Here is a 17,157-nt window from a genome sequence, read left to right as displayed (position 1 = left end):
CAGTCAGGCAGGTATAATATTCAACCACTTAATAGGTTTCTTATAAATACCGTGTTCTTTATGAGGTTTCAGCGACCGAGCCCAACCTCCATGTTTACAGGTTAGGAAACCAGGGTTAGTGACAGACGGATGGTTCTGACATCACCTTTTCCATTCCTCAAGCCCTACCTTGATTTTATAAAGTAAAAGTAAGATTTCATATTGGAAAAAAATAACAATATGAACATTATCTAATACAGATTTAAAAATTGAACCTTTGAAATGATGGTCAAATGGCTGTTCTCTGAAATTCTTTTTCTTTACGGAAGGTACATAGTATCCATTTCTAAAGAGAATTATTTCTAAACATTTTAATCAAGCCATAAACAGTTTTATGTATTATAAAAAATGCTTTTGGAATCCTTTGCCAGATTGTATGGATTAAGATTATATATATATAAAAAAATAAAGATTAGGAGATAAGGAAATATTATCATGAGCCATTACTCCTGTAATAGTTTATTAATAGCCATACTCTCATCACACTATTTCTTTAACTGACTTATTCCATGCTGTAAGTCACTAATGTGGTTCCCCCCTTCCTCTGGCTCTACCTTCCTGAATCTTACTACTATTTTCTGACCTAAGGCAAGGCAGCTTTTTCCCAAACCTTCTCCAGTTATCCTAGCCCTTGTTTATCTCTCACTTTTGCTGTCCTATAAGATACTTAATCAATACTACTCAACGTAGCACCTAATTATACTCTATCTTATTTGTTCCTATTGTTGCATGTTAGTCCCGTCTTCTCTCCTAGATTACAAGTTCTCCAGGACCAGAACCACCCATTATAAATCTTCCCTATCCCTCAAAACATGTGCTCAGTAGTATTTGGAGTGATTTCACACAGAGGGTACTCTAGACACCTCGGGGTGGGGCCTTTATATGCAGTAATTGCTAAGAGGACAGGTGCCCAAAAACCCTTAGAATATCGACTCAACTAAATAATGACTCAACATGGCTTTTTTTTTAAAAGAAAGCATTGTCTGCTTTTTAAAGTAAGTATCTGAAAATTTTCACATTTTTTGTTGCTTTAAATTTTTATTTTGTTTTTGACTAGTATCAAAGAAAATCATTTTTTTCTAATTTACAATGTAACATACATTTTACCTTCTTGTAAACTATATTAATAATTAAAACATTATAATCAAATCCATTTAACAGTAGATTTTCTAACCAGAAAGTATCTCTCAAATATTTATTGTCTTTTTAATTTTCTTTCTCCCTGAACATTTTGTAAATGGAAAAGTTTCCTTCTTGGCATTTCTACCTACTTCTTGCCTTGTTTTTTTCAGCCATCATAAACATGTTACAAAACTGTAATTTTCCTCAATTTTCTGTAGGGGTCTATGTAGCCATTTTTTTGGCCAGGCCTGGTGTGGCAGTTGTGTCCTCTTACTGATTTAGAACACTGCTACTTTTTATTTCATTTTAGATCCCTGCTTACTCTTCAGCCACTACCTATCTCTCTGCCAGTGTTTTCATCTGTCCTAATCTAGAATCCCTGTTTCTCTATTTTCTCATTAAGAGCATGTTCAACATTATACTGAAGTCAAAATGCCATTTATTTCAACTACAGATTGGATTTACTTATCTTTTCTGGAAAAGCTTTACCCAACCTCAGGGACTAGAAACAAAGATTGTGTTAAATCACACAATCACGTGTCACAGAGTATCAAAGCACAAATTGGTGGTCTTATATTTGCAGGAGTGTTCAAATACTTCCTGACTGCCAGCTCTCTTCCCTCTCAGACATTAAATATTTCATCATTTTTATGACCATCTCAGATATGGATATTATTGTACCCTTTGAATTACAAATACCATTTATATAACTTTGTAACATAGTTTAAAAATCTCGTAAAATATCACTATCATTGGCTAGTGTGCCACAGTAGCACACATTGTTTTTCTATGTCTAGATTTTTTTAATAGACTTCATTTTTTAGAGAATATTTATGTTCACAGCAAAATTGAGCAAAAAGTAGATTCCCTTATACCCCTGCCCCTCCATACACACAGTCAACCTGACTATCAACACCCATCCCCACAGTATTACATTTGTTACAATCAGTGAACCTACACTGATACGTCATTATCACCCAAAGTCCTTAGTTTACATTAGGGTTCCCTCTTGGTGTTGTCCATTCTGTGGGTTCAGACAAATGTATAATGACATGTATCTACCCTTATAGTGTCACATGGAATAGTCTACCCTGCCCTAAAGTCCACTGTGCTCTGTCTGTTCATCCCTCCCTCCCTTGTCAAACCTGATCTTTTTATTTTCTCCAGTGTTTTTTTTTTCTAGAATGTCATATAGTGAACATAATTTGTAACATTTTCACATTAACTTCATTCACTTAATAATATGCATTTATGTTTTCTCCATGTCTTTTCATGGCTTGGTAGCTCATTTCTTTTTAGCGCTGAATAGTATTCCGTGGTCTGGGTGTCCCACAGTTTATTTATCCATCACCTACTGAAGGATATCTTGGTTGCTTCCAGGTTTTGGCAACTATGAATAAGGCTGTTATAAATATCAGTGTGTCCTTTCTGGTCAGACATACATTTTCATTTCATGTGTGTGAATACCACGGAGCACAACTCCTGGATCGTAAGGTACATGTCAGGAGCTCAACTCAGCTGGGCAGGAGAGAGAGAGCTGAGCTGCTAAGTGTCGGCGTAGCTAATGAAAAAGCAGCAAGGCGAAAATGAAATAGTTAAGCCTTTCGTTGCTTGCTGTGATGGTATAAGCAAGAGTCTAAAACTAGAAAAAAATATCAGTTCCCTTTGTTCCATTTCACCCATGGAACGGCATACTTGTCAAGGGTCAAGTGCATCAGCACAGATGTGGATAGAGTTGTCTCACTGCTAAGGGAGCCCTGAACAAAAGACCATGGCTGGTGGGGCCATAGGTGGTGGGGTGTCAGTGGAGAGTACTGGGAGTGGAAAAGTACTGGGTAGTAAGTCAAATGAGGCAAAGTATCTTCAAAATTTATTTCTCCTACCCGCGTAAGGAGGTCTTGGCAAAGATACCTGAATAGGACTTCTGCCCAAGGGGTCAGATAAAGAGTTCTAGGAATGAAAACAGTAGGGCAAGGAATGCAGATATGTGAAAGATCATGACCAGCTACATTCGCCTGAGACCTTGATTGCAACTCCTTTTAGGGACCACAGTGCACCAGCTGTGTACCATCCAGTATGCGGAGGACAGTTCTTCCCTGAGAGGTCTATCAGGTGAAGCCCTTTTGTACTAGTCAGGGTTCTCCGGAGAAATGTAACCTATAGAATATATAAAAAAATATACATCAGAGGAGATTATAGGAATTGGCTCGTATGGTTGTGGAAGTCCCACATAGGCCGTCTGCAAGCTGGAGAACCAGGAAAACCAGTGGTTTGATTCAGTCTGAGTCTGAAGGCCTGAGAACCAGGAGCTCTGATATCTAAGTGCGGGAGAAAAATGGACATCCCAGCTCAAGAAGAGAGGGAGAATTCACCGTTCCTTTGCCTCTTTATTCCCTTTGTCCCCTCCCCCCCCCATGAAATGGACGATTCCCATTCTCATTGGTAAGGTTTGATCTCTTCACGTAGTCTACTGAATCAAATGCCAGACACACACTCACAGACATACCCAGAAATAACGTTTACCAGTTATTTGGGCATCCTTTAGGCCAGTCAAGTAGACACCAAAATTTTGCTATCAGACTTTAGTAATTGCCTATGGTCAGGACTGAAAAATCACACATAGCTTCCAAACTGCCTTCCAAAATGGCTATACCACTGTGCATTCCCACCAGCAATGAGTGAGAGTTCCTGTTGCTCCACATAGTCACCAGCATTTGGTGGAGTCAGGGGTTTGGATTTTGGCCATTCTAGTATGTGTCACAGTGTCTTTTTAATGTGTATTTTTTGCCTGAAAATAATTTTAATTTACATAGCTACAGGAATAGAGGTATAAAAGGGGAATTATTATCTTACAGAAATTGTATTCCATGTTCAAAATTAATAGCTGATACGTATCTCATTCTGGCCTTCTACAAAAGGTAAGAAGTGGGCTTATCTCCTAATACCATAATCTTACCCTCCCATGTTCTTACTCCCACCCCCCATTTTTCCGGGTCCTAGAAAGCAATACAACAGATGGATTCAGGAGCTCTAGAACACTTTAATGGGCAAAAGCCCACAAAATTACATGCATCGCTGGGATCTTACCCAGGAATGTTCAAGATTCTCTTCCCATCTGTTGCTTCCAAAGGTGAATGTGAATAGTCCTGCAAGTTGACTGGGACCATTCTCTTTGATGGTTAGAGAAAGGGCAATAGGGTGATTTTTGGCTTTCTGACTGTTTATTTCCCCAAGCTTCTCCACCCATTGCTTCTCATCCAGATTCTTCTTTCCCGTCAGTTCACCTGCCCAGGTGCTGAGTAGAAACGCCATTACAGAAGTGATTAAAGATATTAGTTATGAGGTACATTTACCTCCATTGCTCCTGAAACCCCCATTAAAATAGCATAAACCTACAAGACACAGAGAATTAGGAAGGAGATTATAACAATTTTGGAAGCAGGAAAAACAGATGGATGAGTGATAAGTAAATTGGCAGAGCCAAGAAAACTAAATACAAAATTAATAATGGGGAAAGCCAAGAAATAATCCATAAAATTTCTAAAAATGTAGAAATTTGCAGTGCCAGGTACCTCTGGGAATTGGTAGGGGGAAGGGAAAAACTAAGACTGAAAAACGAAAACTGGTTGAAAGTCTGTTTAAGAAGCTGTTTTACCCAGATCTTCAACTTTTACCTCCAGGATTTATCCTCTGCAGATGGTAAAATGGAGGGTCTCTGGACTAGGGCCTTGGGGAATTTCAGTGACTATTGAGCCCACTGGTCTTCTTTACCATCTCAAATAACAGAACTGAGGCCAGACTGTCTCTTTTCAGGAGGAAGTTTGGGAGTGTCTTCTCTTGGGGAATCTAATTAGCCTAAGGGAAAAGGCCTGAAAATCCAGGCTCAAAAATTGCCCAAGAAATGACCTGTGGTAGCCCCAGAGTTAACAAATCCTTCCATCTACGCACACGCAGCTATCTTCAAGTTACCTTTGTACTGCCCCACTCTTGAACATTAGCAGATAGCCAAAAATCACCAAACATTGGAGGAAAGCATCACAATGAAAGTCTATATCTAAGCAAGCAACCATGAAAAAAGCAACTTGAAGGGCACAGAGATTATACAGGGAGCTTGGAAAATACATAAAGGAAAAATTTAAGGGAAAAAGTATAATTGAAAATTGAAATTTTATGAAAATAAAAATGGTTGGAATATAAAATTGAAAAAGAATCCCAGAAAGTAACAAATAAAACCGAGTTAGAAAATAAGAAAGAAAATTATAGGACCAGGCCAGGAGATTCAAAGTCTGATTAACGAGATTTCTGAAAGAGAGAGAGAAAGAGAAAGAAGAAATAACTAACACAAAATAAACAGAAAGAAGAAAATCATCAAAGAAACAATTGAGAAATTTTCAGTTAAACAGAAAAACGTAAATATCTAAATTGAAAGGTCCCATTATATGTGAAAATAGATACAAACCAAGGTACATTATCGTGAATTTACAGAATATTGAGGGGAAGAGAAGTGAAAACAGGTCACATAAAGGATTAGGAATTAGAATGGTTTGATGCTTTTCAACTGGAAGCCAGAAAACTCTGGAACAGTGTTCCCAACATTTGAGGGAAAAGCATTTCCAACCTGGAATTCTGTACCTAGTCAAACTATTAATTGTGTCAAAAGAAAGTCTCTCAAATAGAGGTTTCAAAATTTCATGTTCTGTGCGTAAAACTTTTGGAGGATGTGCTCCACCAGAATGAGAATGTAAAGCAAGAAAGAATAATCTGGGTACTCTAGGAAATAAAGATACAACATTCATGAGAGGTAAAGGACACCCCCAGGATAAGGGAACAAGTCAGAGGCCTCATGAGGAATTTCATAAGGGGGAAAATATATCTTGAAATTAACAAAATACCTAAAATTTTTAAAAATATTGAGAGAATTATACAAGTGGGAGAGCATATAAGGTTAAATTAGTGTTAAATATATACACAAGGCAAATGGAAAACAGGAGTTATAAACTCCAGGAAAGAAAGGAGTCTGTGCAAGAAAGGGAAAGTAGTCATGACATACTGTATCGCTCAGCTGTGCTAACATTTGCCTAGTTATAAAAATGAAAACTCTAAAAAACTGATCTAATTAAAATTATGATATGACTTCATGGGGGAAGAGAGAAAGGATGTATGTGTGACGTGGAGGCCTGTGGAGGGCTGGGTTTCAGTGCGAAGGACAAGGGAGAGCTTTGTCTTCTTAAATGGAAGTCAGTAGAAAATGTTTAAAATAAGAGCTAGGAATATTAGCTTTTTTTAAAATATAGAAGGTAAATATTTTTTTAATCAGCTTCAAGAAAGCAAGTGCCTCTGGGGAGTGTGGGAAATAGGGGGCAGGAGACAGCAAGTGCTGTTTTTATAATCAGACTTATAGAATGATTTGACTCTTCAAACAAAGTACATGTATGAGGACTGACAATTATGAACTTGTTGCAATGATGTTGCTGACCTTTTTTGATATCAAAGGGATTATTCATTATGAACTTGTACCAACGGGACAGTTAACCAAGTTTACTATTTGGAAGTGCTGAAAAGGCTGCGTGAAAAAGTTAGAAGACCTGAGCTTTTTGCCAACAGTTCATGGCTCTTGTGTCACGACAATGTACTAGCTCACTGAACACTGTGAGGGCATTTTTAGCCAGTAAACAAATAACTGTGTTGGAACACCCTCCCTACTCACCTGATCTGGCCCACAGTGACTTCTTTCTTTACCTAAAGATAAGGGAAATATTAAAAGGAAGACATTTTCGTGACATTCAGGACATCAAGGGTAATATGACAACAGCTCTGATGGCCGTTCCAGAAAAAGAGTGAAAATTGTTTTGAAGGGTGGACTAGGCACTGGCGCCGTTGCACAGCTTCCCAAGGGGAGTACTTTGAAGGTGACCGTAGTGATATTCAGCAATGAGATATGTAGCACATTTTTAGGATGAGTTCGCGAACTTAATTCTCAGACCTCATATAACTTTAATAAAAATAAAAACTATGTTTAAAACTTCCACAAAGATTGGGGAAGAAGGGGGCTATCACTTTGTGAGGGGTGTAAATGTCTAATTATTACATTGTTTTGTATACCTGAAACTAATAAAAAAAAATTCCACAAAGAAATAATTAAAAGTTGTTATATTCTTTAAGTAGCCTCATCATATAAACATGTTAATATTTTTATTAGGTTCTTATTGTCTGCTATTACTCTTTCTCATAAGCTCACACTCCCCAAATTTAATCACATACAAAGACCTATCCATTTTTCCAGCAATTTCTGCCCACTGTACCCCTCTGCCCATTCCTTACTTCAGATAGCCATCTCTCCTCTGTAGTAATATCAGGAACTTTACCTGGCCCCCTGCCTCTTGTGCCTCTTTTCCTCCCTCCCACTGATTACCCGTGCCAGCCTCAATGTTTCTGAAACACAGATCTGACCACATTACTTACCGTCGTCCTTCAGTGAATGCTGGCAAACACAGAGTAAAATAGAAACTCCATTCCCTACATGTAAGCAAGACCTGCGTCGACTTTTCTCCCTCCATGTCTCCATTTCTCTTTAGCACGCCCGTCCCTGGGGCCACTTAGTGTCCTGCCTCATGGACTTCCTTCCACGGGCTGCTGGCTGACACACTCACTGACCCCACAGGCTTCCATTCTTGGAGTTGTCACAGCTGTGTGTGCCCTGTTATCCATTCTGTTCTGTATTGCAGTTAGATTTATGCTTCTCTTCCATTGGAAGATGAAGAGAACATTGAGAATGTGTCTTATTTTCTTGTCTTGTGCTTAGGACTTAATTCACTGTGTGGAACAAAATAATTATTTAATAAATGTTCATTAGATGAGTGAATACACAAAGTCTAACAAAACAAAAGGGATATTGCCAGGACTTCTTGAATATTTTCTGTACTTCAACCGTTTCTACTGATAGGTCCGTGTTTCTGAGTATGACATTAAAAATCACACTAAGTACAATGAAATAAAATGTGCCTATATATCTGTGTTCAAATTAACTAACAAATAAATAACCTGACCTATGTATGGTTTTCCTTCATTTGGATTAAAAACAGAGGCAAAAACTATGAATCAGGCTTATTGTTTCTCTCCTAAATCTTTATGCACGCTAATTTTTTCAGACTTAATTTCCATTACATTTTACAGATGTGGAAATAGAGCTTGGGCCTCGATTTTGAGCACATGCCTACAATTATTACATTAATAATAGTAACTTGCATTAAAACACTTAAACATCTTTTTTTTTTACTGTATCATCTCATTTATTCCATTAATGAGCAATGAGATAGAGATGGTGGAGAAAACTCAAGCCTGTACAGTGAACTGATGTGCTTCAAATGTCACAGCCAATCCCAGTGTCGCCTGGAGCTAACATGCTGTCATGCGCACTTTTCTAGCAGTGTCTGCTTTCTCCACTGCTCGCCACCAGCAGTTCTGCACTTGACGTTTGCTTGCTTACTGCCTTTCATTTGTCAGCACTGTATGTTTAAAAGTGTACATTCTTGAGTAAAGATCTCTTACGTTGTTTGATCTCTGATTAAAATAAATTCTGTTTAACGTTTATTACACTTGAAAAGCAGTAAGAATAGTAATTTTAAAAGTCTTTTTCTAGGCCGAGTGGGCTACTCTGAATCTGAGATTGTTCTCTTTCTAAAACTTTAAAAGTCTCATGCTATCCTGCACAAAAGCTGTTCGAGAAACAAGAACTGTCCCGTTGTTTGCAGAAGAACGTGTGTCTGTTTGAGGTTTCCAAGGTGCTATGTCTGTGAGTGATGGTGCTCCCAGAGCCCTTGTCATGATGGCAACCACCGACGAAAACCCAGACAGACAAAACCTTATGAGAGTCTTAAACACTGGATGAAAATCACTTTGTGTGGAGAAGGATGTGACCGTTTTATACTTGGCTTTCAAGTATAGCAAGACGGCAAAGAATAAAAGTTTTGTTGTTTTTATTTATGATTTACTCTCTAACCCCACATGATTTTCTGCTCCTTTTGAAATCCATTTTCTATGTTGCCATTTTATAACTGGGAAAGGTAAGGAGTAAGGGTTTTTAAACGGTTGAAGACGCTGCCTATAGTAATTACGTATTTTTTCCTGCAGGTAGTAGGCCCACAACAAATATTTTTTTCAGAGTATATTGCATTTATTGAATTCTTTCTACACGCCAGGTTACCTTGCAGAGTACTTACATACACACTGGTTTTGTTTTCAGGGGAAACTTACAGTAAATAGTGTTAAAGCCTTAATTTAAGCATTTTTTTCTTTTTTTGGTTGGCTCATTATTTTTTTTTTTATATTTACCATGAATATTTGTTTCCTGTGACATTTTATAGCCAAATACAAGAATGTATGCCTATTGCTAAATATTTACTATATCTGGCCTTCCATGCCAAGGACTGTGTGGTTTGGGCAAATGACGACTTTTCCAAGTACCAGTTTTGTCATCTGTAAAACCGGGGTAATAATTGTACCCTTATAATAAGATTGCCATCGAAACTAAATGAGATAATGCAGGTAAACTTCTTGGCATAGGAATTAGTCTCAGAAAGCTTTCAATAATTCCTTGTCATTAGCGATAGTAGTAGTAATAACTTCCTGTTGTCATACATCTCTCCTTCTGTGGTTTAGTTTTCTTCAGGGTAAGGACTGTGTTTTGTTCATCTCTGCATCCTCTCCTGACATACCCGTAAAGCCAGTCATGGATTAGGTACCCAAAAAATAATAATTGGATTGAATGAAGTAGGCAGATAATTTTTTAAATCAGTAAGTTGTTTTCCAAATGACTAAACTTAAGCTCAGAGAGTTTACGTTTAACAGGTTTTGAGCAACTACTATAAATCAATCACACAGAGTATGTCATTTAATCTTCAGGCAACTTTTTATGAAATACTCAAATCGTGTCCCAGAATTCAAACCCTCATCTTTGAATCCCAAGCCCAGAACCATTTCCACAAAACGGGCACTCTTACAAAATATGCAAGAATTCTTCCTAGGCAGATACTAATTTTGAATCATTATAGCATTTGGGAGAATAACTTTCTGAGTTATAAAATGAGTTGATAATCTAAGTTTTATTTGTTTGTTAAATCTCAAAGAAGACTGTACATGAAAACATTATACGATTCTTAGTATCCTAGCTTTTTGAATTCTAGAGAAAAAAGAACAGGTAACTGAATGTGAATATGACAAAATGAACAAATAAGAAAAGAAGAGTCTGAACAGATACAGAAAGGGTACGATAAGTGAGTGCTTTACAAATGAAAGCAGATGTATGAAATTACAAGCTGTCAGATCAGCAACGGAAATGAAGATGATAAAGTGGTTCCTTACATAGATTATAATTATTCATTTTGCCCATCCTGTCTCCTTTCCCCACAGTGTTCATGGGCAGAGTGAGGGGTGGGAAGCGATAGCAAGAAATGGTGTTTCCAACAGAAGTAGGAGAAACAAATCTAAGAATCAATGATATTTCTGATCACAAACAATTATTTTGTGATTTATGCTGTGTCTGTTGAATCGTACTTGTTTTCCTATGGAATTTTTTTCAACTAACTACTCTGATTAATAAAAAGGATTTGGTTGCAGCCACAGGAAGTTGTAACTGTAAAGTTTCTTCACAATCAGTGCTGTGGAGACAGACAGGGCAGCTTACAAAAACAAGCATCGTTAATGGGCCCGACTGTGACAGTGGTGACAGATGGATTGCCAAGAAATGAAATAGTTTACATAGACCTGCCTGAAAAGATGTGTTTAATAATTGTGCCCATAATTAGGTAGATTTGAAAAAAAATTAAATGTCTGTCTAAGGCACACAGTTAGGCTTATCTATGAAGATTTTGACATTTTTCTTCCAAGAAATATTGCATGGATATTTTCCCAAAATTTCTTATTACCTTTAGAAAAACAAATAATTGGAAGAAATTACATTGTCTTTAATTTTGAGTTATCTAATGTATATACAAAAGAATATATGAAACATGTAAGTTTTGAAGCATTAATCAGGGTCAATATCATTTTATGAAAGTTTTAAAATGTTTCTCTCCCATTCATAAGATTTTTGTTCTAATTTCTAAGCAGCAAAACTGGATACATTTAAGCACAGCCATATAAATGGCAGTAAATATGCATGCTTCTAAGAGTTTATTGATATTGCAAAGGCGCACACATATCTGTACCTGAGGCTCTTCCTTCCAAAACCCCCTGAGGATACGTGCTAGTATATTAGATTGCAGTTAACACTACAGTGTGTTGCTTCAAAGGCTATTTGGAAAAGATCACTTCTCCCTATTTCCTTTTATCAAATCAATTGTTATTGGCTTGCTTTCTTTGAATCTAAGTTGTTATTTTTTTTACTCTCAGTAATGCAAACATCTTAAGAAATATTGCTTCTGAATTTTTTTTTCCCTCTTATTTAGTGATCTCTAGTAACTACCAGACCTGTCTTGGCCTTCTGATGCATTACCCTCTAATTGGGGATATACACTCACTGATCCTTAAGGCTCTGTTCCTTCGAGATCCAAAGGTAAGCTTTCCAAATAGGATATGCACAATTTTAAGTTGGGCAAAACATTGGTATGACTCCAAGAATTCCTAATGTGGAATTTGTCTAATGGCAGATGAATTACCTAATGAAAGAATCTGCCTAGAGTTGTAGGCCAAAACTCATTGGCTGGCAACTCAGCAGGCAAATTAAGTGGACATCACCATGAGAAACTGAAACACACATCTCTTGTCCCTAGAAGCTTGTTCTGCCCCGCTGCCTTCCTCATAACGCAAGGCAGTGGATGAGCAACTGCTTCTCCTTATAACTAAACTTCATTGAGCCCCTCACAGGGGCCAGTTTATCCATGTAGAGCCTCAGAGGCCATGTGAAGACCAAGACATTAGAGCTATAAAAAAGGACCAGTTCTATAACAGTTTATGATACACTGAAATACTAAATTATTTCATAATATGAGTAGGTATTTCTTATTTTGTGGGTGAAGTGTAACCTCATAAAATAAAGATTTAAACAGACTATAATGCTGATTTCTGTACTTGAACTTAAAGCAAGTCACTAAAATTTTCTTTACACTTTAGAGATAAAGTGTGCTCTTTTACAACTAATGTTATATTTCTTGAAAATAAGAACATTTAATGATCTAAAAAAGACTGTGAATTCTTGATGCATTTGAGCCAAACAAAAATATTGGATGAAATATGAGAGAAAGCTTCAAACACAAGTACGAGAATGCCAGGCATTGAGTGGTTATCCCAGCCTTTGGCTCTTTGGCAGAACTCTCAACAGTCACATTGGCAGTTGTCGAACTGTCTTTGAGTCAGTCTGTCTGTGGATTCCATTGCCAAAGCTCTGGCCAATCAAGTCGGGACTCCATGATCAATGTAAATTTTGATTCTAAAGGATTTGTGCCCTTTCCTTAGTTGTTGACATCAACATTTGAGTATATTCTCTATTTATTCTTTGGTTGCTTTAAAATAATTTATTTCCTTGAACCTGTATCCATTTTCTGTAGAAATATACAATTTTATATCATTTCTCCTACACAAATTTTAAGTATCAGAAATCCATTGTTTTTCTGACACTCAAGGTATCATGTTTTTATTCTGGTAAGGTTTAGGAGTCTGACTATGAGAATCCAAAGTCCCATATTTATTTATTTGTGTGTGTGTATGTGTGTGTGTGTGTGTGTGTGTATACTCATATTATATATATGTATATATGTACATATATATACATATATACATATATGTGTGTATATATACATATACATATATACATATATGTACATATACATATATGTGTACACATACATACACATACATATATATGTACATATATGTGTATAAATTGTATAAGTATATATTTTTAACAAAAAATAACAAGATTGTGAAATATCTATAAAAGAAATAAAGAATGAGTTTGCTGGTCATTGAGTTTTGGTTTACAAACTTAAGGAAATTCTGTCAGCTCAGTATTAGGAATTGTTAGAGTCATACAGAGTGGGAGAAAAATTGCTAAAATAACTATTTGAATTTTCTATTTGTGTGATTTGTTTGGTTTAATTGAAGGGAGAAATGAATATATTATCTAAACCTATCGATCTTGGTAATTTTTCCCTAGCTAATTATGTTTGATCTTATGTGAATCATTCACTCTTCTGTATACTGCAGAATTCTCTATACTAAATCTTTCAATGTTATTAGTGGAATCTGTGATTTTTAATAGAGTACTTTTTATCTCAATAATGTAGTATACATAATATGAGTATAATGACGCCAATTCTGTAAGCATTAAAAAATATGTTCTGTAAGATTTAAGAGCAAAAAGTAATAGCATTAAATACATTTTTTAAAAAAGGTATTCCCACTTTTACTTTCAGGATCTTAACAAGTAAAAACATGATTAATATAGTGGCCTAAAATGTAGAACCTTAAACTGATATTTCTGAGATGTAAGAAATTTGGGCAGGCAGAGGGAGTCATTTAAAATGCTCACAAAAACATGTGTAACTTGCTCATGAGAGCAAGTTCATGGAATGATGATACCTATAGGGAAAATAAAGAAAGCTGTATAATATGAAGGGGCTTTCAGATGGCTAACCCCACAGGTGATCGTTTAGGTTAAGTATATATAATGACTGACCCATTGACATCATTTAGTAAATGTCAAATGATACCTAAGGTCACTTGGCTCATGGACTAATTGTAGGTCTGTCACAGTATAGTGTCCTGCAAGGAGCCTGAGTGAGGAAATGGGACACTGGGTCAAATCGTGACTCCACTACCAACCATCCTTGTGATTCTGGAAACTCATGCTTGCTGAGTCTTGTCTTTTCTTTTGTGGTTGAAATTAATTGTCTCTAATAACCAGCCCAATGAGAGTATCTTTTGTCCATAAAGAACTGACTTCTAATGATCTATCAAGGTTTAGTCCAATGCTACAAAGATACAAATGGGAAAAAAAAAGAAAGCAAATTTATATTCATATATGTTACAGAAATCTACAAGTGATTTCAGAGTTTTCGGTGGAGTTAGTGTCTATTATAAAGTCATAAACGAGGTCATTTACACTGAGGGGGAAAAAGAGAGGGAAAGATGATGCTAGTTCCCCACACATATCCTCTAAAATTCCAGACGTTAGAGTGCTTTAAATGTTTTCTATTATTAGCAACAATGAAATACTTAAAATACTTGAGTCATTCCTCGTTCAAGTAGATCAGAGTAAGCATATAAGCATACAACTCTTTATGAAGTAAACTAGTAGAAAAATGACCTTTGAGACATGAAAGTACATTTTCCCATATCCTAGTTTCACATGACAGCAGTGTTGAATGCTGCTGACAGACTCAATAAAATAAAAATAAACAAGGAACTCTGAGCTTGGGGGTTCATTGTCAACCTTCAGAAAAGCACTTTGTCCTGTTACTATCCCTAAATCCCAGTGGAATTGCTGAGTTGGCAATCAACTCTGTAAGTAGAGCTTGAGACACTGAGCTTTAATTGTTTTATATCAGTTGTGATGTAGGCTTTACTGTGAAAAGATTTCTCATTTGAACAGACTGAAATGATGGGCTTGTTAAGTGTAATAATAGGATCATATTCCTTCACAGTTTCCAAGCACTTTGATGTGCTTAATTTGGCCCTCACAACAAGCTATGAGGTAGGCAGAGCAAGTTATCTTTCCTCATTGTTTTTCAGTGCAGAGAGGTTAAGGTTTTGTGGCTTTCCCAAGGCCCAAAAGCTCGTAATCTGTCAGGCTAGCTAATTTATCCTCTCCTGAGACTCCCGTCATCCTTTCCACCTTTTCCAGGAAGTCATTCCCAGGCTCAGATAGGACCTGTTTCCCTTTGAATTCCCACAGCACCCTTGTATTTTAGTTACTTACTTATTGATTTTATCAATTATTTTTCCTTATGATCTTGATCATTTTTTGCATTTAGTTTTGTGTCCTCCTACAGTTGTTGGTATTGAGAAAATAATGGTAGAATTGAATTCTCATTCAAATGCTAACCCTCTTCCAATATACCCTACTGACTTTAATCTAGGTGGATCTCATTCACCTAGCGTTATTTCTGGAACCCATATCCACATTCCACAGAAGCTGTAGCCCATTATATATTTGTCAGCTGCCGTTTTTATCAAGATGATGAATTAACCCTACAAGAACTTAAAGAGCATCTAGTTCCCTAATTTACTGTTAGAATTCTTTGAAAACTTGTTAACCCCTTCAAGTATTATGGAACAAGGAAGACATAACAAAGAATGTAATTAACATACTTGACTTAGACCGTCAGACTTTCAGAACTGCAGAGAACCCAGAGAGGCTAATCCAGCTCCTCCTTCTATAGATGAACACACCGAGGATCAAGGTGAAGTTTAGAGACTTATTCAAGGTCACACATCTTGAAAATGGCAGAGCCAGCGAGTGAACCCAGGTTGTCCAACCACCTTTCCACACAAGAGCTGTAGCTTCATTAGTTTTAAAAATAGTAGAATCCTAGTTACTGATATTTCTCACCCAAATTTTTCAATTTGTATTAGACATTTATTTGCATCTGTAATAAATAAAACTTCCATGCATATAAGTGGCGAACTATTTGAAAAGTTTTTTAATTGATGCTGTATGTAGAGACTGGATCATCCTATATTCTGTTCACCGTAAACATGGTTTCTATACTTAGCTCTTCAGACCACAATCCTAATTCTCATTTTCTTGTCTTTATCATATTAGAACCACTGAGCAGATTTCCAAAAACAATCCATTAAATGAAGTAGAGGGATAGAAGGAGGACAGTCTGAAAAATATGAAGTGATTAAAAAACATTGTTCTAACTAGTTGTTCAAATTCAAAAAAAAAATTTTAAAACCCAATTAGAAACAAAAGTCATAGAAAATGTGAACATATTGTGTGCCTTAAATAACCAGATGTTCTCTCCTTCCTGAAGGCAGTAAGGGCTAGGAATAAAAGGTTTGAAACTATTGTTTTAAGTTAACTGTGAATTTTGCAAATCTGTTTTTACCCTTTAGCAAATAAAATTCTAATACGGAAACATAAGCAAAGTAATTTTCATTTTTTGGTGCTCTCTTATTTGTGTTATGTGTTGAAGTGTTAACCTTATCACAAAGACTTATTACAAATGAAATACAGTACATGGATTAACATTTTAGATTATGCAGTACGAATTTGACAGCTGCCATTTGTTTTGAAGACTAGAATATTCCCCCAAAAAATTTCTGGTAAGTTTGCAAGCAGTTCTTTTAACAGTGACTGTTACTGTTTATGGAACAAAATGGCTACAAATAAGACAATTTAATTTCATAGTCATTCTTATACACAGAAACGCACTACAAAAATAGTATGTGCAATGTTCTTATGCTTGGCTAATTCTGATTTGGCTTTTGTTTGGAGTTATATTAAATTTTGCCTTTTTAAATTATAAAAAGTCTGAATATTCAGATTTCAGATTTTATGCAGGTTAATAGATTTTTACACTTTTAATTCCAAAAAAACCACTATACATGCAACATTTTAAAAAAGTCAACTGGCTTTGGTAAAATGTCACATATCAAAATTGAAAAGTGGTGAATAGATTCAAGCCTGCTACTACCAGTCAGGTGGCAGTGTTAGAAAAAGCTCCATTCCAGTAATGCCATTGTAATTTTTCCTTCTCTGAGCAGTAAAGAACCTAAAAACCATACATACTGACTCTTGAAGGAGGATACACAGCATCCATTTATTTACTTTTCATGATGTTTTCATCAGAAGTTCTGTTCAGATTTTCCTGTATGTTTCTAATCTGATTTTCTGTTGTAGAAAGAATTTGTTACTTTTGTCTTCTTCATCCTTTTTTTCCCTAAAAAGCTGGAACACTTCTCTGAAAACGGCCATTCTTGAGAATGATTTGTTTTTGTGTTTTCTCTGTTAATGACCCAAAAAAGGTGTTTGTTTTTCTTTGTATCTGAACT

The 17,157-nt window shown here is 36.2% G+C and overlaps 1 protein-coding gene across 7 annotated transcripts in view; it reads left to right on the top strand.

The window, feature by feature from the left end:
• Positions 1-17,157, top strand: part of TBC1D5 (TBC1 domain family member 5) — a 503,965-nt gene that overhangs the window by 381,906 nt on the left and 104,902 nt on the right. For all 7 annotated transcript variants that reach the window (XM_081072580.1, XM_081072576.1, XM_081072581.1 and 4 more), the window contains one exon: positions 11,607-11,713. In XM_081072580.1, the coding sequence (XP_080928706.1) occupies positions 11,607-11,713 (107 nt within the window). The remainder of the gene's footprint in view (positions 1-11,606; positions 11,714-17,157) is intronic.

This window comes from Rhinolophus hipposideros (assembly GCF_964194185.1).
Source record: "Rhinolophus hipposideros genome assembly, chromosome: 14".
NCBI classification, from domain to species: Eukaryota; Metazoa; Chordata; class Mammalia; order Chiroptera; family Rhinolophidae; genus Rhinolophus; species Rhinolophus hipposideros.
The sequence above is the reverse complement of the archived record's forward strand: the minus strand, read 5'-3'. Positions and strand labels throughout refer to the sequence as shown.